At 44.1% G+C, this 22,384-nt stretch overlaps 1 protein-coding gene across 1 annotated transcript in view; it reads left to right on the forward strand.

Annotated features, from left to right (window-relative positions):
• Positions 1-7,402: 7,402 nt before the first annotated feature.
• OXSR1 (oxidative stress responsive kinase 1) overlaps positions 7,403-22,384 on the forward strand; it is a 158,639-nt gene continuing 143,657 nt past the window's right edge. The window contains exon 1 of the mRNA XM_075315401.1: positions 7,403-7,725. Coding sequence (XP_075171516.1) covers positions 7,653-7,725 — 73 coding nt within the window. The 5' untranslated portion in view covers positions 7,403-7,652. The remainder of the gene's footprint in view (positions 7,726-22,384) is intronic.

Raw genomic sequence — 22,384 nt, forward strand, 5'->3', positions numbered from 1 at the left:
GGTGAGCTGTCAAACAGGCAGATCTCACCAGCGACTAGTGACCAGCCCCCAGCCAGCAGCGACGTGCAAGCGACGCTGCGCTTGCACGGAGCCGGCGTCTGGAAGCTGTGGACACTGGTAACTAAGGTAAACATCGGGTATGGTTACCCAATGTTTACCTTAGTTACCAGCGCACACCGCTTAGCTTAGCGTGTGCAGGGAGCAGGACCGGCACTGGCAGCGTGAGAGCTGCGGAGGCTGGTAATGAAGGTAAATATCGGGTAACCACCTTGGTTACCCGATGTTTACCTTGGTTACAGCTTACCGCAGGCTGCTACCGGCACAGTCAGGATTGTTGCTCTCTCGCTGTCACACACAGCGATGTGTGCTTATCAGCGGGAGAGCAACAATAAAAAAATGAACCAGCACTGTGTGTAACGAGCAGCGATCTCACAGCAGGGGCCAGATCGCTGCTCAGTGTTACACACAGCGAGATCGCTAATGAGGTCACAAAAAACGCGACTCAGCAGCGATCTCAGTAGCGATCTCGCTGTGTGTGAAGTACCCCTAACATAGAGGAGAAAATTATGTCTTGCAAGGACCATAGATCACGAATGGAAATGAGTTCGGAGATACAGTTTATGACCGTCAATGTTAGTAGTTTGAACTGAACTGTATATATTGGAGAATTGGGAGCCAATGAAGCGATTTACACAGGAGAGAAATGGAGAAGTAGTGAGGTGAGAAGTGGATTAGTCTGGCAGCAGAGTTAAATATGGACTAGAGAGCTGCAAAGCTATAAGCAAGAAGGCCTCAGAGAAAGAGATTGTAGTAGTTGAGGTGGGAGATGATGAGGACGTGCACTTAGCATTTTAGTAGATGCAGGGATGAAAGGACAAATTCTGGAAATGTTTCTAAGTTGGAGGCAGCAGGAGGAGGTGATAGGTTGCATGTGCAGTTTCAAGGACAAGGCAGGGTCAAAGGTTACTCCGAGACACCTTTTATTTTATCAAGTGATGTACTGTAAAGCTGAAACAAAATTTGAAGTACTTTGAAATTGCAAAAAAAAGTGCAATTCAGTATATATATTTTTTTATTTGTGTCCCTGCTCTACTGCAAAGATTAACTGTATTGGCATGCACAGCACTCCGATATAGGTAACACTAGAAGTCCCAGAAATTTCGAGCTCCCCCTGAAGTCCCGAAAGAGGGTCAAATGACATACAATAAACTGAATAGAACTAACTAGAAACTAAATGGCTAAACTCAATGGAAAACAACAACCTCCTGTGGTGCGACAGTACTGGCCTTAATTACAGAACAAAAGACGGTGATTATAGGATGTTAGCTAAAATCCTTCAGGTCATTCGGCCCGTCTCTGGGTTCCAAAATGTTAAATGACCCCTCTCTGGGACTTCTAGTGTTAAAGGGAGCTGTAGCTCCTGGTGGTCCCCTCTGAGCGCGGGGCACAGGGCAATCCCCTATCTGCTTCCCCACCAGCTAAGCTCCTGAGGCCTCTAATTCTTGTTTTCATATCTCATCATCCAAGAACTCAATAGCCAGGTGACATCCTGTCAGTAATATTCTTATGACTCCTTCCTATATATATAATAATCCACAGGAAATTAAGATTTATATGGCACAAGTTATATATTTATTATGCCTTCCTTATATACTGCCATCATATTCTGAAGTGGTATAAATACATTATCATTACTATCCCCATTGGGTTTCACAATCTAAATTCTGTATCAATAGGTCTTGTGATTAGGATGTTTATCGCTAATAAGTATTTCAACATTACAGAAGGGCGAGGAGAAAATGGCTTTCTACATATATGTACCGTATATAATACCAAATATCATCTAATGAATGAATGGAGGAAAGGACATTGAAGAGACTTCATAAGCACGTCTGGAAAAAGCGGTGCGGCAATAAAACATAAGATACATGTAATAATCATCGGTGCAGTGTTGTTATTGGGTACATGGGGTACACCAGAGATGTCTATACAAAATCATTGCATGATCAGTTTTATAGGCTGCGCTCGGATCTTTCTGTCAATCCCGTAATGTTTGAATGGTGCCAGCACAGAAGGACGGGCGACTTGGCACTCAACCATGTCCGACATCAGAGGAGTTTACACTGAAACACAAAGATTGTGGAGGAACAATCATCCCCTTCTCCTGTGTAATAATCTAAGCTAAAGACATACAAGAACTGTGTACTGAGGCAAACATGGCAGGCCACTAGATATAAACAGTTCAAAAGTGCAACACTCACAGAATTCGGCAGAAACAGGGACACAAGAAGCCAAGAAAGACACTAAATCTTGATTCCAAATTAAAAGGGTTGTCTGGGTTTTACAAAAAAATTAGCCAACAATAGGAATTATTAAAAAATGACATTACTTGTTTATCATGCAGCAGTGATTCTACATGTTGGTCTTGTTACGGCTGCAGCCAATCACAGGTCTCAGCGGTAATGTGCTGTACATGCAGGAGTCACCTAATATTTTGGATAAAATATGTCTGCTGTTGAGCCCTACCCAAAAAAATCTCAGACCAGATGAAAAGGTCACTGTTCATATTTCAGTGCAGAGAATTTAGCACCAGAAGAAAGGAAGAGGTTCAATCAGAGCAAAGAAGAGCTATGAAAGTAGAAGGATGAGCACCTCACCACCCTGGAGGGCACCACTGCTGTCCATACCGGTGTCTTATCCTCCTTCTTAATTAGGCTTGCTTTTTTCAGTGCTCTTTCTACCAAGTTCCTACATTCACATGCTGTGTTGTCTATATTCACATATCCGTATCTATGTTGTATCTGTTTTTTTTACGAGTCTTCTGTATTACATCCATTTTACATCTTTGTTGCATTCATTCTTTTTCTCATCTTATTTTAAAAACTGAAGCAGGCAGACTATCTGAATCTTATTATCCATTGACTCTAAAAGGGGTTGTCCCAGTTTCTTGTGCACCTTTTTCTACCACATTTTTACCTTCCAGTCAACTTTCCATTAATATCCTTGGACATAGCACTCTGAACAGCCAGCTTCTTTAGCAATGACCTTTTGTGGCTTACCCTCCTCGTGGAGTGTGTAAATGACTGCCTTCTAGACATCTGTCAAGTTAGCAGTCTTCTCCATGATTGTGTAGCCTACTGAACCATACTAAGGGACCATTTTAAATGCTTAGGAAACCTTTGCAGGTGTTTTGTGATAATTATTCTAATTTTCTGAGATAATGACTTTGGGTTTTCATTGGCTGTAAACCATAATCATCAACATTACCATAAATAAACAATTGAAATAGATCCCTCTGTGTGTAATGACTCTATATAATATCAGTTTTTCCTTTTTGTATTGAATTACTGAAATAAATTAACTTTTTGATGATATTCTAATTTATTGAGATGCAGCTATATATTTTTTTAAGTATTGGCTTAAGAACTAACAGCCAGGTAGTTGCTCACTATCTGCCTGTTTTACTCGGCACAGGCTTAGACCTATCCTGCTAGCAATTCTGCTGCTTGACGTCAACAGAGCAGCTCTTCTTCTGGGGTGCTGTGTCGACAGGGCATGACTGCTGACGTCACGCTGATTGATAGCTGACTACCCGTAGTCAGGCAGTGGAGAGCCGGCTGTCAATCCTAATTATGTTGGCAGTCACGCCCTGTCAGCAAAGCAGAGAGGAAGAGAAGCTGCCTCTCTGTCTACGTGACATCAGTGGAAGCTGAGAAATAGCCGGTAGGAGCGATCTGTTACCACTGTGTGCCAGCAAAGATCTGTGCTGGCCAGAACAGGCTGTTAGGGGTGCTTCACACACAGCGAGATCGCTACTGAGATCGCTGCTGAGTCACGGTTTTTGTGACCTCATTAGCGATCTCGCTGTGTGTGACACTGAGCAGCGATCTGGCCCCTGCTGTGAGATCGCTGCTCGTTACACACAGCCCTGGTTCGTTTTTTTATTGTTGCTCTCCCGCTGATAAGCACACATTGCTGTGTGTGACAGCGAGAGAGCAACAATCCTGAATGTGCAGGGAGCAGGAGCCGGCGTCTGACAGCCTGCGATAAGCTGTAACCAAGGTAAACATCGGGTAACCAAGGTGGTTACCCGATATTTACCTTCGTTAAAAGCCTCCGCAGCTCTCACGCTGCCAGTCCCGGCTCCTGCTCCCTGCACACGCTAAGTTAAGCGGTGTGAGCTGGTAACTAAGGTAAACATCGGGTAACCATACCTGATGTTTACCTTAGTTACCAGTGTCCGCCGCTTCCAGACGCCGGCTCCGTGCAAGCGCAGCGTTACTTGCACGTCGCTGCTGGCTGGGGGCTGGTCACTGGTCGCTGGTGAGATCTGCCTGTTTGACAGCTCACCAGCGACCATGTAGCGATGCAGCAGCGATCCTGACCAGGTCAGATCGCTGGTCGGATCGCTGCTGCATCGCTAAAGTGTGAAGGTACCCTTAGTTCTAAAAAAAATAAAATAGGCCTTGACAACTCCTTTAACAATGGATTAGTTAAAAATGGTTGAAATATGGGTGTAAAATTAGAGTGCAAAGAATTTTTTCCTAGGTTCCTCCATGTCTCAAGGATCCCTGTAGACCCTGATGGCTGAGTTTGATGTAAAAAATTGATAAAAACAGTACATGCTCAGTCTTCCAGTCCGGAGACACAGATCCATGTTTAAAATGGATGTGTGCATAGCTCAATGAAAATCTATAGGTGCGTGTGCTGTGAGAGAAAAAATAGTAAGCATTAGAACATGTGAACCGGATGTGTGAATGTACAGTTAGCATCTGCCGATAAGGCTGAATCATTTCAGGCTACTTTCACACTTGCGTTGGACGGCTTCCGTTGCTATGCGCAGCCTTGAGGAATTGCGGTAACCGTTGCAGGAAACCGTTATATTCCTCATAGACTTCTATTATCTACGGATAGCAACGGATGATCTTGCATTGCATCCGCCCTGCGGCGTATCAGTTGTTTTGACGCTGACCGTCAGTGACCGTCGGGCGGATGGAACGCTGGATGTAGCGTTTTTCTGCACTTCAAAAAAACGCAACCTGCAGGATTCCGTCGGCGTCCGTTGTTTTTATAATGGACGCCTATGGTGGCGGATTCCGTTAGAATCCGTCATTTGACCGATTCCGTTAACACATCCGTCTTTACACAACTGCGCATGCTCAGATATGTAAAGTCAAGGAAAAAAACCTATAACGGATTGCGTTATTTTGTACGATCTGTAGCATCCGTTGTGCCACTATATGCAACGCATCCATTGCATCCGTCACACAACGCAATGCTACGGATCCCGTCCAACACAAGTGTGAAACTAGTCTAAGTGGTTAAACAGAAATGACTGGAAAAAGTGGCTGATAGACCTTGTGCACACTTTGGTATTTGGTGAGTTTTTTACCTCAGTGTTTGTAGCCAAAACCAGGAGTGGGTAATAAATCCAGAAGTGGTGCCTGTGTTTCTATTATACTTTTCCTCTGAATGTTCCACTCCAGGTTTTGGCTACAATAACTGAGGTAAAAACTCACCAAATACTCAATGTGCGCATATGGTCTACCAGCCACTTTCTCCAGTTATTTCTGTTTATCTGTTTAACCACTTAAATGATACTGTCTGATAGCAGCATTCCCCCCACCCGGCGATGATGGGTGGTCACGATAGATGGTGGCCATTGAAAAGCACACAGTCTGAGCATCATAGGAGATGATTATTACTCCTAAATACTACAGGGTGGGCCATAAGTATAGATACACCCTGATAAAATGGAAGTGGTGTGGGAAAACATTTGAGGCCGGGTGACGCCAATGGCGGCCATCTGCAAAGCCGCCATTTTGAATTCAACTTTACTCTTTTTTTATCAGGATGTATCCATACTTATGGCCCACCCTATATGAACTGAGGTATTGTACCATATACGTTAGAATAAGTGATTGACTACTCATAGGTTCAGGTCCACTGAGGGGTATTGAAATATAAAGTGATAATTAAGTAAAAAAAAAAGTATTTGTAATGATAAAAAAATAAAAGCCAAAATCACAGCCCTTCTCCTAATTTAAAGGGAACCTGTCAGCAGATTTGGGGCCTATAAGCTGCAGCCATCACCAGTGGGCTCTAATATACAGCATTCCAGAATACTGTATATAAGAGCCTAGGCCGCTGTGTAGAACGTAAAAATCAGTGTCACAAAAAATTACTCCTAAAATATCAAATTTTTATTAACACAAAATGTAAAATACACATACCAAACAACCTTTAGGGTATCTAAACAACCAGGAAGACTGAATTAGAGACTCCAGCTGGTTAGGCAGTGGAAAAGCCAGTGATATGTCCCAACAATATGGATAGTTATATCACTTGGCCAATCAACTTTATGATAACTGGATGTAAATTAATATGAAATTTGAGATAAATTTGCCTGAGGTAGAATTCACATTATATAGGTCTCTCTCAGATTATGTCGTGACAGTCCAGCCTAGGTATCAACATATAGCTATATGCCCTTAAATCCAGGCCAAATTGACTTCTGAAGCACTTTATAATACTTACCTAAAACAGTTGCTGCGGTAGAGTTGGGTCATATGGGCGTTTTCGTTCTCCGCTGCCGGCGCCTACTCTTTCGGCCATCTTTGTCCTCCTTCTGAAGCCTGTGTGCATGACGCATCCTACGTCATACACACTCGTCTGCTCAGGACCTCAATGCCAACTTGTGTGGATGATGTAGGACGCGTCATGCACCCCGGCTTCAGCAGAAAGATGACCAAAAGAGGAAGCACCGGCATCGGAGAATGGAGATGCACATATGACCCAACTCTACCGCAGTAACCGTTTAGGTGAGTATTATAAAGTTATTTTAACGTTCTACACAGTGGCCTGGGCTCTTGTATACAGTATGTTAGAATATTGTATATAAGAGCCCATTGGTGGTGGCCGCAGCTTATAGGCCCCAAATCTGGTGACAGGTTCCCTTTAAAATAAGGAAATAAAAAAAAAAAAAAGCAAACAAAAAATTAAACCATATGTTAAATGCTGTAAATTTACTGAAAATTGAGATGGCAAAATTGCCAATTTTTGGTCACCTCCCTCAAAATGTTCAATAAAAACTATCAAAGTACCTTACTTGCCCCCCAAAATGATTACAATACAAACATTTGTTTTGCAAGACACATTTTATTTTATTTTTACAAAGTTCTGATTTTTCTTGTGTTTCCTTGCTTTCCATACATGATATGTTAAAGTAAATGGCGGCATTCAAAACTACAAGGAGTCCTAAAATGAGCAGTTCGTTATCCATTAAGTTTGTCGAACTGACTGACTGACTATTCATAGAGCAGCCACTGCTGGGAAGGTGTTCAGCCTCCTTCAGGACTGCCACACGCAAGATGGCTGCCTGGAGCGGACGCCGGCGCGTAGTGACGTCATGCGGCCCTGGGCACGGCAGGCCGGGCAGGGGAAAGGCAAAGTTTGGCAATGTGTGGAGTGCAGAAGTGAGAGTGTGACACCGGGGAGGGGGCGAGCACCGAGCGGCGACCTCCGGTAATCACTGTCACCGGTTCTTCTCCAGACATCTTCCGGATCATTACCCTTCTGCATTCACAGACAGTGAGAGCTGCTGAGCCCGGTAATCAGCTCGGAATAATCCCCCCTCTACGGAGGCGACAGTCATGACTGAGCCGGACCCCAGCGCCCTGCCATGGTCCATCAACCGGGACGACTATGAGCTGAAGGAGGTGATCGGTGAGTGTCGGCTCCGGTGTGTGCAGGGGGCGGTGTGTGCAGGGGCGGCATGGCCTGCTCATCCGAGATCCCCGACCTGACACCACCACTACTATCAGCAGATCTCAGTCCATCCCGGCGATCAGCGGCGCCGCCATCTGTCACTGATCACGGGCCGGATAATGTGCCGGCTCCAGGCACAGCAGTGTGGACCCAGCCCGCCTGCTGAGGGGACGGGGCAGAGCTGCGGGATGGGCCGTGCAGGAGTGTGCCCGGTGCTGGGGGCCGGGTGTCCACCTGTCTAATGTCTGCTGTGTACCTAGTGTCATTACTGAGCTCATGTGTTCTATTCTCTACCTGCTCTCTTCTCTCCTTTCTCTATTTATTCTCTGTATCTATTCTTTTTATTTTCTCTACTCTTGCCCTCTCTTCTCGCTTTCTATTTTCTCGCTGTCTATTCTCGCTCTTTTTTTTTCTTTCTGCTCCCGCTCTGCTCTTTGCTTTTGTATTCTTTCCTCTGCTCCTTTTTCTCTCTGCTCCTTCTTCCCTTTTTCTCTCTGCTCCTTCTTCCTTTTTTTCTCTCTGCTCCTTCTTCCTTTTTTTCTCTCTGCTCCTTCTTCCTTTTTTTCTCTCTGCTCCTTCTTCCTTTTTTTCTCTCTGCTCCTTCTTCCTTTTTTTCTCTCTGCTCCTTCTTCCTTTTTTTCTCTCTGCTCCTTCTTTTTTTTTTTTTCTCTCCTCTCGTCTCTTTCTGCTCTGCTCTCTTCTATAGAATTTTGTGTCAGTCCTCTGGTTTTCCCATGGAGCTGACAGTCCAGCACTATCACCTGCTGAATGCAGCGCCCGCTGTTGGGCATAGGCTCAGATTTAATATTTTCTGACCACTGAATATTTTAGATTTGGCTTTAAAAAGAACCAAATTACAGAGTGATTCACGCAGGCTGCTGTCACGTGACTTACCGCAGTTTGTGATGGCAAAATCACTTGGAAATTGTAGGCAAAAATCCATTGGGTTTAGACCTTGATGACTGTGCCCTTTGTGGTGGTGATGTGTTATGGGCTGCCCTGGACCTCACTGGTGGTCATCATTGTCTGGTCCTGTGGTCACTGTGTGTCACCGCTATATAACGGCAGTGGATGCTTCGTGCTGTCGTATCGTGGGTTAGTGATATCACAGCCCGATCATCTTTCTGTGTTGGGCACATGGGTATAGACCCGTGTGAGGTATATGCCCTCATACCAGGAGGAGAGTCCTACCTGATAGTAAATTTTGGTGTAAGATTGGTCTAATAATATATTGTATGTTTCTGTTCATTCTGCTTTTTATCGTTGTCATGTTGTAGTTGTGTTTAGTTAATGATTACTCTATCAATTATTGCTTGCTCCTTACCTGTTAATTATCATTCCCCTTGTCCCTCCCCTATACTTTACACTGCAGCTCAATATGCTTAGATTGGCTTTTTTATAAAGGCACAATCCCTCCAGGAAGACCGTGCGTGGAGCGCTGCTTTCCCTTACAGAAGGGGTGAAATGATGATCAACCACAATAAACTAAACCACTCATCAGAAAAAGACTGTTGGGTGGTAATTGCTTTACATTCACTTGGCTAAATCTGACCCTTCAAGCGGGGGCTGTCGGGGTTTTCTAACTCCAGGGGGATATGCTTGTGTTTGTTTGGACCCCCACATAACCTACTGTCCATTATTTGTCTCCCGGAAGGTCTGTGACCAGGTTACATGGGTGTTTTACAGAAGTCTACATTCCTTACTCTCTTCATTCTGAGGAGTCCAGTGGGCGGTCCTAATCAGTGACTGATGGCTGTCTGCATGATCATACAGGAAAGGCTGTCAATCATTAATTAGGACCGCCCACTGGACTCCTAAGTAAGGAAAGAGTAGGGAATGTAGTTAATAAACTACAGGTCATATTACATTTTTCCACAAATCTACAGTATATCACAAAAGTGAGTACACCCCTTACATTTTTTTTAAATATTTAACTTTTCATGGGACAACACTGAAGATATGATACTTTGCTACATTATAAAGTAGTCCGTGTACAGCTGGTATAATAGTGTAAATAACTCATCACAGCCATTAATGTCAAAACCGCTGGCAACAAAAATGAGTACACCCCTAAGTGAAAATGGCCAAACTATGCCCAATTAGCATTTTTCCCTCCCCATTGTCATGTAACTCATTAGTGTTACAAGGTCTCAGATGTGAATGAGGAGCAGGGTGTTACATTTGGTGTTATTTTTCACACTCTCTCATACTGGTCACTGGAAGTTCAGCATGGCTCCTCATGGCAAAGAATTCTCTGAGGATCTGAAAAAAAATAAATTGCTGCTCTACATAAAGATGGCCTAGGCTATAAGAAGATTGCCAGCATTGGTGCAGAGGTTACAGGAGCGGGGAGGGAGGGGGGGCAGCCTCACAGTGCTTAGCGCATACTCCACACATGGATTGATATTGCACTGTATGGCTGTCGTCTCAGAAGGAAGCATCTTCTAAAGATGATGCACAAGAAAGCCCGCAAACAGTTTGCTGAAGACAAGCCGACTAAGGATATGCGTTTCTGGAACCAAGTCCTGTGGAATGATAAAACAAAGATAAACTTATTTGGTGTCAAGCATGTGTGGCGGCAACTAGGTGAGGAGCACAAAGACAAGTGTGTCCTGCCTACAGTCAAGCATGGTGGTAGGAGTTTCATGGTTTGGGGCTGCATGAGTGGTGCTTACAGTGGGCAGCTACAGGTCACTGAGGGAACCATGAATGCCAACATGTACTGTGACATACTGAAGCAGAGCATGATCAATCTCCTCGTATTCCAACATAATGACCCCAAACCTGCATTGCTAAAGATACTGAGGGTAAATGCTCTGGACTGGCCAAGCGTCTCCAGACCTAAACCCTATGGTGCATCTGCGACATCCTCAAATGGAAGGTGGAGGAGCGCAAGATGTCTAACATCCACCAGCTCCGTTATGTCGCCATGGAGGATAGAAGGGGATCCAGTGGCTCCTGTGAAGATCTAGTGAACTCCATTCCCAGAGAGTTAAGGCAGTGCTTGAAAATAATGGTGGCCACACAATATATTAACACTTTAGGCACAATTTGGCCATTGTCACTTAGAGGTGTACTCACTTTTCTTGCCATCGGTTATACATTAATGTCTGTGTGTTGTTATTTAGAGGGCACCACATTTACCCTGTTATACAAGCTGCACACTGACTACTTTACATTATATCACAGGGTCAGATGTTCAGTGTTGTCCCAAGAGAAGATATAAAATATTTTCCTAAAATGTCAGGGGTGTACTCACTTTTGTGATCTATAGTATGTATCAATCTGCCGAGTATCCCCGGTTGTATGTTCTGTTGCCGGCACGAGCTACATGAAGACTTTTTGTAGCACAACTAATTGATGTTACAGCTGTAGTCCTAAGTAATACATTGCGCTGTATGCAATATTGTGAACCGCACCAGTCAGTCAATAGTTAAAATCAATCAATTGTGCTAAACGGTGTGTCCGTGCTGCCAGGTCTTGGGTATTAACACGACGTCTACACCGGGGCCAGGCAGCTCTGCTGGATCAGAGTTTTGATCAGGCACCAGGAAATTTTGACAAATTCCATTGACTTAAAAAGAAAAAAGTCCACTGAGATTTTTTTTTTTTTTTTTGCGCCAAGAAGACTGGCGGTGCAGGCGACACCTTTCATATAACCCAAATGTCCAGAAAGTCTGACAGAAGCCCCTATTGACTCCATTTACCCTTTAAGGACCAGGCTTATTTTGACCTTAAAGAGGTTTTCCATTTTTTTCAGAAAATCCTTGTCCCCCAGCTACCAATTGTTTACTCTACATTCTTTGCTCCTGCGCTGAGTCTCTGCCACTTTTCCCAGTGTCGGTTATTGTCTGCAGCGCTGACATTAACAGTGCTGCAGCCAATCGGGAAGCTCAGCAGACTGTGTAAACAGAGCAAGCACGGTAGCTCAGTGGTTAGCACTGCAGCCTTGCAGCGCTGGGGTCCTGGGTTCAAATCCCACCAAGGGCACCATCTGCAAGGAGTTTGTATGTTCTCCCCGTGTTTGCGAGGGTTTCCTCCGGGTACTCTGGTTTCCTCCCACACTCCAAAAAACATACAGATAGGGAATTTAGATTGTGAGCCCCAATGGGGACAGTGTTCCTGATGTATGTAAAGCGCTGTGAAATATGTTAGCGCTATATAAAAATAAAAAAAGAAAAAGTGCTGAGCTCACTGACTGGCTGCAGCGCTGTCGAAGTGACATCAGCGCTGCTGACAATAATAGACAGCGGGAGCAGCAGTGGAAACTTGGCACTGGACCCAGGGAGGGTGGGTCAAGCACACGATATTTCTTCATAACAAACTTATTTGGCTGTGGAAAAAAAAAAGCGCACATAGGGTCTTACCAGGTATGAGATTTTACAAATCAGGTGCCAAAGGGACACTCACCTGTTGAAGTTGTGACCGGCACAACTCCTTGAAGCACATATATCAAAAGTGGTCAGCAGCAGCCCCGAAAAAAATGGTGAACAATAAGGATAAAAAAAGAATCCGGTTCAATGCTGCGCTAGAAACCACATGAATTCAAGGATGTGTATTAAAAACCTTTTCTTTATTTCTGCAGGCCAACGCGTTTCAAAGACATATCAGTCTTCTTCATCAGGACACAAGAAACAATTGTTTCTATTGTTTCTTGTGTGACGGACATGTGGTTTCTAGCGCAGCATTGAACCGGATTGTTTTTTTTTTTTTTTATCCTTATTGTTCACCATTTTTATAACAAACTTGACACAGGCATTTTCCGAAACAAGAAAACCATTTTAAAGACCAAATGTCATCTTTTTTTTTTTTTTTTTTTTAAATTCTCCAACATCTTATTCAAAGAGCCTTATTTTTTCCCAGTTTCTTCATCTCTCGCTGTGTGAGATTATAATTTATTTTTTCTCTGTGATTTAATTGTATATTTTGGTGGCACCTTTGTGGGAGTACTAACTTTTTGTGGGGCGGAAATAGTGAACCACCCCCCAGCAATTACGCCTTTGTATTGTGCTTTATAAGACTTTTGGCGTTTACTGTGCAGCATATATAACTTGTAGCTGCACCGCTGTCATTCTTGATGAAGAGGGCACCAGAGTAAGAAGGCTAAACTCTTTAAGGCTATGTGCGCACTAGACCGTTTTACCCGTGGATTTGCCGCGGAAATTTCTTGAGAAAGATTAGAAATCTTTCTGCAGACATTTCCCAGCAAAACCTATGTGTAAAAAAAATAGCTGTGTGCACGCTGCAGATTTTTCTCAAGAAAATTTCTTGAGAAAATTTTCTCGAGAAACTTTCTTGAGAAAATGAGCATGTTCATTATTACCTGCGGAATACCCCCGGAATTTCTATACTTGCATGTGTCAGGAACAACCTGCAGAAAATCCGCGGTAAAAACGCATGCGGTTTTTACCGCGGATTTGGTGCGTTTTTTTTTCCCGCAGGTGCGGGAATCTTCAACTCCCAGAATGTCTCTCAAGAAAGTTTCTTGAGAAAAAGGACATTTCTAGTGCGCACATAGCCTTAGAGGTTGAAAAATGTGCAACCGTAAAAAACTGACTCCAGTCATGGTCTGACGTGCATTCCTGTTACAATTCACACCATCAGAGTCATTAACAGGGCGGCACTGTGGCTCAGTGGTTAGCACTGCAGTCTTGTGGTGGCTCAGTGGTTAGCACTGCAGTCTTGCAGCACTGGGGTCCTGGGTTCAAATCCCACCAAGGACACCATCTGCAAGGAGTTTGTATGTTCTCCCCGTGATTGCGTGGGTTTCCTCCGGTTTCCAACACTCCAAAAACATACAGTTAGGCTATGTGCGCACGTTGCGTTTTTTACCGCGTTTCTGCAGCGTTTTTAGCAGCAGCGTTTTTGCGCTAAAACGCATGCGTTTTTGTTTTCCAGCAAAGTCTATGGGAAAAGCAGAAATCCTGTCTGCACTTTGCTTTTTTTTCTGCAGCGTTTAATTTGCATATTTGTGGTCAAAAACCATGCTGAAAAAGAAGCAGCATGTCAGTTGTTTTTGCCATTTCTGCAGCGTTTCCTTAACATTGGAGTCAATGAGAAATGGCAAAACGCAACCAAAATCACAATTCCTGCGTTTTTCATGCTTTTTACCTGCTTTTCAACTGCGTTTTTGGCTCCAAAAACGCATGCTTTTCTGGCCAAAAAATAATGGGTTCTAATGTTCCTTTACACACACACAATAACCGAAAATTTAAATGTTAAAAAATAATAAACTTCACCTATTTTTCTGTTAAAATGTGCATAACCACTATTTTTTCATTAAAATTGATAATTTCCCATATATTTTTATTAAAAGTTAATTTTATATTTTTTTTCTCTTTTTTCATTCTTTTTGACTATTTCAACTTTATTTCTCAGTGTCTTGATCTACAAAACGCATCTGCAGAAACGCAGGTGAAAACGCAGGTAAAAAGCGCTAAAAACGCACTAAAAACGCGGTAAAAACGCATGCGTTTTTAGCGCTAAAAAATGGTCAAAAGCCATTTGGTCAAAAACCAAGGGAAGGAAAACGTGCAGAATAAACTGCAGGTACTCCAACGCAACGTGCGGACATAGCCTTAGGGACCTTAGATTGTGAGCCCCAATGGGGACAGTGTTGCCAATGTATGTAAAGCGCTGTGGAATTAACAGCACTATATAAATGAATAAATATTCTTATTATATTAACTATGGTGAAGCCCCCCCACTCTTGTCCCTCGCCCATTTTTCACAAAGCGTGTGTGGCTCGCCTGGACTGGTGTAAAAACTCCAAAAGTGGCCAAACTTTAAATATTTATGAAATTTCAATTTTATTCCCCATTTGGCCTGTTTGTGTTTTCAGCCTCTGTACTGGACCAGGACTTTGGCGCGGTCTATTAGGAGTAGTAAGATGGCGTCCTCGGGAGCTATTGTTAGACCCCGGCTGCCATAGGTTGCCCCACAGGTGGCGATGGCTGATGGCGGCAGCCTGGTATTATCTGCCTGCTTTATATTCACCCCCGTCTCGGGCCCTTATTCTCTGACCCAGTCTGTCTCCTTTTCCTCCCACTCCCTTCTCCGTATCCCTGTGATCTCCGTCCTGACACCGACATTAATTTATGAATAGGCCGGATTGGTATGAAGAAGTGCCTCGCCCTTCCCACCCGTGTGTCATTGTTCCGGTTTTATCACTGAATAGTTGTGGGTAACGTTACGTGAATAGTGAAATGAAGCGGGGGATCAGATAGGAAGAGGTTAATGGCTCCCTGGAATTTGCCCATGCGCTGCCCCCCGTGGTTCGCCTTCATATCCCACCGTCGCATTTTCTCTGTCACATAAAGAAATCCAGCAGCCGCGCTATTGTCATATCTGTCAGTCTTAAGAAATGTATCCTAAGATCTTTTCTGCTGGCGGCGGCCGGGATGCGACAAACTCATTAATACCGAAGATCAGGCATCGCGGCACAGAATCATTTACTGAGGGATGATGGGAGTTTCTTGGTTCTCTGCACGTCTGGTTATGGCAAACTTCTGCCATAGGCCAAAATTCAGCTGAGAACTATGTCCTGCGCTTTCCTATACAGAGGGCCACGACACAGGGAATAGTATACAGAGGTTTTTTTTATTATTGATCAACAACTATGTTCTCAATCAAATCAAAAGACTCATAAATATCAACGCTTAATATTTTTGGAAGTTGGAGTATTTCAAGACTGCTGCATCTCTCTGCAAGACATCTCACAATTTTGGACTTTTCAGAGCCCGTCAAATCTCTCTTCTGACCCATTTTGCCAAAGGAAAGGAAGTTGCCTAATAATTAAGCACCCCTTATATAGGGTGTTGATGTCATTACACCGCACCCCTCCTCATTACAGAGATGCACATCACCTGATTTACTTAATTGGTAGTTGGCTCTCAGTCTATACAGCTTGGAGTAGGACAACATGGATAAAAAAGTATCATGTGATCAAAATACAAATGTGCCTAATAATTCTGCACACAGTGTATGCTTCACTTGTCGTGTCCGGCCTAAATCCATAGACTTGTGAAGCAGCCAAGGATTATATTCAAAGTAAATGTTTACTCCTGATCATGGGAACACAAGTGTAATCAGGGGATCTCCATTACCTGGTATTGAGTGTGGTCAGGTGTCCATGGAAATCTATAATACAGAGAGCATTGTTAGAAGAGTTTTCAAAAAGTTGGAAAAATCCCCCCCCCCCAAACTTAAACATTGCATAATTTTGTAGCCCAGATAAGAATTTCTGTGTGGGGGTAATGAGGATAATGTGTGAATACTTTTATTAGGGTTAGAGCTGAACAGTTGGGCTGAGGCCACACGGGGCACTACTGCGATGCTCGCATGACACTCGGCTCACGCTGGCAGCACAGCAGGAGCCGAGTGTCATGCTAGTGTCCCTGCGACTGAAGTCTGACTGTGCGAGCGGACCTCAGCTGTGGGGGGGCGGGCCAGCACGGAGGAGGGGAGGGAGGGATTTCTCCTCCTCTCTGCTCCGTAGCCGGCTATTGCGATTCTCGCTCTGCACTGGCATTACACCGGTGTACCGCGAGTGCAGTGTGATGTTTCTCTCGCCCTATACACTTGAATGGCTGCGAGATAAAGAGTCTCGCACTCCACTCGCACCAATTTTCTCGCCGTGTGGCTTAGGCCTTAGTGTCACTCTGTCCTGCTCCACATCCAGTCCTGGCAGTGGTCTACATTTGTTCGGCATCCCTGGCACCTCAGGTGCTTTCTAGGCACACATCATGGTGTTGCATGAGGCCTAGTGACAAGGCCTCACATTACATTGCGTAAAATAGAAAATAGAAATGTTAATGTGTGTGTGTATATAATATATCTCTCTCTCTCTCTCTCTCTCTCTCTCTCTCTCTCTCTCTCTCTCTCTCTCTCTCTCTCTCTCTCTCTCTCTCTCTCTCTCTCTCTCTCTCTCTCTCTCATACATATATATATATATATAATGTACCATTATATCTAACAATATTCATCTATCTCTATCAAACTTTCCATTTGTTTTTATTTCTATAAAATTAAAAATAAACTGTCGATCTATATATATTTTAGTTCCTTAATCTTGCTTACTTCCTATATATGTATATATATTATATTTCTATGCATCTATCAATCTATCTATATTTATCTCTCTATCGATCTATATATCTATGTCTCTCTTCATTAGCTAACTATTGGATTTGCTAATTTTTTTTCATTTTTTTTTTTCTAATCTCTCTCGGTCGGTCAGTCTTTCTCTCTGTCTGTCTGTCCATGTCGGTCTATCCCTCTCCCTCTCATACTCACCGATCCCCGATCACCTGCACGGCATTCACACTGCTGCGGCGGCTTCTCCACTTTTGAAAAAGCCGGCCGCTCATTATTCAATCTCGTATTCCTTGCTTTCCCTGCCCACCGGCGCCTATGATTGGTTGCAGTCTGACACGCCCCCACGATGATTGACAGCTGTCTCACTGCAACCAATCACAGCTGCCAGTGGGCAGGTCTATATCATGAAGTAAAATAAATAATTAAAAAAAAAAAACTGTGTGCGGTTCCCCCGAATTTAGATACAAGCCAGGGTAAAGCCATACGGATGAAGGCTGGTATTCTCAGGATGGGGAGGTCCACGTTATGGGGAGCCCCCCAGCCTAACAATATCAGCCAGCAGCCGCCCAGAATTGCCGCATCCATTATATGTGACAGTCCCGGAACTGTACCCGGCTCATCCCGAATTGCCCTGGTGCGGTGGCAATCGAGGTAATACGGAGTTAATGGCAACAGCCCATAGCTGCCACTAAGTCCTAGGTTAATCATGGCTGATGTCTCCCTAAGATACCTTCCATGATTAACCTGTTAGTTAAAGAAAATGAAGACCTACATAAAAAAAATCCTTTATTTGTAATAAATGCCGAAAAACAACAACCTCTTTCACCACTTTATTAAAGTCCCCAATTTCCCTTCCATGTCCGACGTAATCCACAGAGGTCTCATGACTCTTTCAGCTGTGCTACATCAGAAGCTGACAGAGAGCGGTCACAGACCACAACCGCTCTCTGTGAGCTCCCCGCAGCGACTGAAGTGAGTCGCACTATCAGCGAAGACGTCACTCAGGTTACCCGCGGCCACAGATCTCAGCGGGAGGACTTCTGCTGTGGCCGCAGGTAACCTCAGTGACTGCACCGCTGATCGCGCGGCTCACTGCGGTCACTCATGGGATTTGCGGGCAACGGTGAGAACATCACTGGTGACAGAAAATCAGGGGCCATGCCACACAGACAGAGCCGCGGGATGACAATGAAGTCGGGTGAAGTTCATCCGACTTCATTCTGATCGTGCGGCTCTGTCTGTCTCTGCTGTCAGCGGCCATTCAGCTCTGCTACATGGCTCTGTCTGTGTCTGCTGTCAGCGGCTATTCAGCTCTGCTACATGGCTCTGTCTGTGTCTGCTGTCAGCGGCTATTCAGCTCTGCTACATGGCTCTGTCTGTGTCTGCTGTCAGCGGCTATTCAGCTCTGCTACATGGCTCTGTCTGTGTCTGCTGTCAGCGGCCATTCAGCTCTGCTACATGGCTCTGTCTGTGTCTGCTGTCAGCGGCCATTCAGCTCTGCTACATGGCTCTGTCTGTGTCTGCTGTCAGCGGCCATTCAGCTCTGCTACATGGCTCTGTCTGTGTCTGCTGTCAGCGGCCATTCAGCTCTGCTACATGGCTCTGTCTGTGTCTGCTGTTAGCGGCCATAAAGTTACTTTTCAACATCCACACCATTATAATATTAAATATGAATTGTTACACCAGTATATTATAAATCCAAAGTGTGGTATATAAGGACCATGGAAAAATCGCTAGAACAACACCAAAACCAAAGAAAGAAAGCGATCAGACTTCCTATATGAATATGATATTTATTGATGCAAGATATGAAGCACAGTGACAAACATACAAAAAGGGTGTAGCAGAGCTGAATGGCAGATGACATAGTAAAAACGGATCCGTCAAAACTAAGCCAAAAAACAGCACCCAAATGCAAGTGAGCTGTCCGTTTTTATGCTGGATCTGTTGTGTGGTTTTTTTTTTTTAATTTGTAGACCCCCGTGTACGTTTCAGAAAGGTCTAGCCCGCCAAGACGTAAGGACAGCTGTAGCCTATGTACAGTATGCGGCTGGGTTCACAATATATTAATGCTTTATTCTGGATATTCTATTGGGGTTAATGTCCCCGTCAAACAGCTCCTCGTATCTCAGCTCCCTCGGCCTATGTAAGTGCTACATGCTTATCATTGCTGGAAAATCCCTTGTGTGATACTGGGCAGGATATCTTCTCTCCATCACTGTGTCAGGCAGTAATCTCAGGTCATATACGGTGTAACGTCAAAGATGGATGACTCACACTAATATTCTCTGTAAGAGGAAACCAGTCTCCTGTGTACAGGCGGGCAGCCTCGCCATGTGCCACAATGAAGATGCCCCCCCCTGTGTTCATGGAGGTGCGGTTGGAGTTGTGCACACAACACTCCTGTGCAGTTGTGGTTACAATATGTGGATTATGTACAGAAAGCGCCGCTCCATTTGGAATTGCACTTCCCAAACTCTGTGACTTCTGCTAAAATATCAGCTTAAAGGGAATCTGTCATCAGGCTTTTGCTCCCCCATCTGAGAGCAGCATGATGTAGGGGCAGAGACCGTGATCCCAGCGATGTATCACTTACTGGGCTGCTTATTGCAGTTTTGATAAAATCCCTGTTTTCTCTGCTGCAGATCTGCCAATTCTCTGAATGCTGAGCTGTGTATAACCCCGCCCACACCACTGATTGGAAGCTTTCTGTGTACACTGTGCATAGGCAGAAAGCAGGGGGCAGGGCGCTTAAATATGTAGGACTACATAGCAGCAGGTTTACAATTCTTCCAGTGATAATTTCCTGTAGATCAAATGTACTTCAAGCAGTCTTCAGTAGTAAGTGACACATCGCTGGAATCAGGATCTTTGTCTCTGCGTTAAGGTCCAGTCACACTAAGCAACTTACCAGCGATCCCAACAACGATAGGGATCGCTGGTAAGTTGCTAGGAGGTTGCTGGTGAGCTGTCACACTGCGACGCTCCAGCGATCCCACCAGCAACCTGACCTGGCAGGGATCGCTGGAGCGTGGCTACACGAGTTGCTGGTGAGCTCACCAGCAACCAGTGACCAGCCCCCAGTCTCCTAGTTACAGCACACATCAGGTTAATTAACCCGATGTGTGCTGCAGCTAAATGTGCACAGAGCAGGGAGTAGCGCACAATGCTTAGCGCTGGCTCCTTGCTCTCCTAGTTACAGCACACATCGGGTTAATTACCTGATGTGTGCTGCAGCTACATGTGCACAGAGCATGAGCCGGCAGCACAGGCAGTGAGAGCGGAGGAGGCTGGTATCAAAGGTAAATATCGGGTAACCAAGGACAGGGCTTCTTGGTTACCCGATGTTTACATTGGTTACCAGCCTCCGCAGAAGCCGGCTCCTGCTGCCTGCACATTTAGTTGTTGCTGTCTCGCTGTCACACACAGCGATCTGTGCTTCACAGCGGGACAGCAACAACTAAAAAATGGCCCAGGACATTCAGCAACAACCAACGACCTCACAGCAGGGGCCAGGTTGTTGCTGGATGTCACACACAGCAACATCGCTAGCAACGTCACAAAAGGTTGTTCGTTACCAGCGATGTTGCTAGCGATGTTGCTTAGTGTGACGGGGCCTTTATGCAGCTCTCTGATTAGGTGCCAAAAAGCTGTTGATAGATTAGTGATAAAACGAAGAGGAGAGATGCCTCAATTTGCAGGATTATCTGAATGTTCCTGAGACTATCAGATTTGTTGAAATCCTTCAGAGTACATCGGGACTAAAGGGGATTTATCCAGAAAAGTGGACCCCTAACCCATTTTTATACAGTGTATCCACCCATATTCTGTCCATCGCCATTAACTTGAGAACGGTGGCAGCTATAGACATACAAGTGGTGTCTAGGTACAGTAAAGTAGCCATGCGCTACGCAATTAAACCACCTATAGCGCCACCTGGAGGAAAACGGAGTTAGCGTTTTTATTTAGAAAACGGAACGAGATAGAGAAAAAAAGTGAATTACAAAGTTGCAGGGTATCCTTGCTTAGCGCATGGCTACTTTACTATACCTAGACACCACTTCTATGGCCCATAGCTGCCGCCGTTCTCAAGTTAATGGCGGTGGACTGGATATGGGTGGACACACTGTATATACATAATGTTACAGAGCAGGTATAAGGATAGTGACATGAAGTTTTGTGACAAATTTGCACCCAAAAACACATTAAAAAAATGCAGTGTGTGCACATGGCCTAAGCTCACTATAAGTATACGGGCACCTTCAGGTCATTTTTCGTTACTTTTATGTATATTTCTTGTGCTCCAAATCATTGTTACAATGGGGGTGTCATAAAAGTTTAGCAACCTTTTGCCTCTTATAGTGTCTGTGTTGCGCTGTTAACTCATCTGCAGCCAGTAGTAATCTAAACCTACGATCCCACCATGAGCTTTTGGTGAGGTTTTTGACTGCGTTTTTTCACTGTCAAAAACTGCAGTTTCTTGGACTATGTTCACATGTTGCTTTTTTTCTGTGTGTTTTTTTTTTTTTGGAGGTTTTTTTTTGCAAATAAAAAGCTCCTTTTTATAGTACCAAATTGCAGAAATCTCGTGCACTCACATATTGCTTTTTTTCCCTCCTGAATAAGATGGAAAACTGTTGTTTTTTAAAGAAGCAGCATGTCAGTTTTTTTGTGTTTTTGCCGCTTTTTTTCACCATTGAAAGCATTTTTTCTTCTTCGTTTTTGCTGCTTTTATGGTGAATGAAACTAACTTTATTTAAACATGTACTGCAGACAAATGACACACTGAAAACGCAGCAAAATATGCAGCTTTTTTTTTTTTTTTTACTGCCCAAGAGAGCAGGTTTTGCTGCAGCAAAAACGCAATGTGTGAACAGAGCCTTACCGCTCCAGCAAAGTAGATGGAATTTTTTTAGTTATCTCCTGCCCGCTGTCCTTCATTTATACTCCGTGTAAACTGACATGCGGGTGCTTGTGTCAATTTCTCTTGGACGTGTAGAGGTTTTTTTTTTTTTTTTTTTTTGCATGTTTTCCCATAGACTTGAATTAGGTGCTGAAAATCCGCAGGTAAAAAACACACGTGCGTTTCAAATTCATTTCCATGGCGGGAAATGCAAAAACACATAATCTGCACCTAACAATGTCCATATAAAGATTTATTAAAGCCAAATTCCAAGGAGTATCAAAAACAAAGCAGCTTTATTTAAACCATGACACACCAAACAGAGACAAAAAAACAAAGCGTTAAAAAAATCCACACAAAAATTCAATAAAAACGCAAGTAACCTAATTTACATAAGGCTATGTTCACACAGGGCATCTTTTGGTGCGTTTTGAGGTCACAAAGATGCACGTAAATGCATGCATTTCCTTCCTCCAGCAAAGTCTACGAGATTTTTATTTTGCTGTCCACACAGTGCATCTTTTTTTTTTGGCTGCATCTTGGCTGCGTTTTTGAAGATGCAGCATGTCAATTCTTTTTTCATTTTTGACTGCATTTTTGAGCCCTTCCAGGCAATAG

This window comes from Anomaloglossus baeobatrachus, chromosome 6 (genome assembly GCF_048569485.1).
Source record: "Anomaloglossus baeobatrachus isolate aAnoBae1 chromosome 6, aAnoBae1.hap1, whole genome shotgun sequence".
Lineage (NCBI taxonomy): Eukaryota > Metazoa > Chordata > Amphibia > Anura > Aromobatidae > Anomaloglossus > Anomaloglossus baeobatrachus.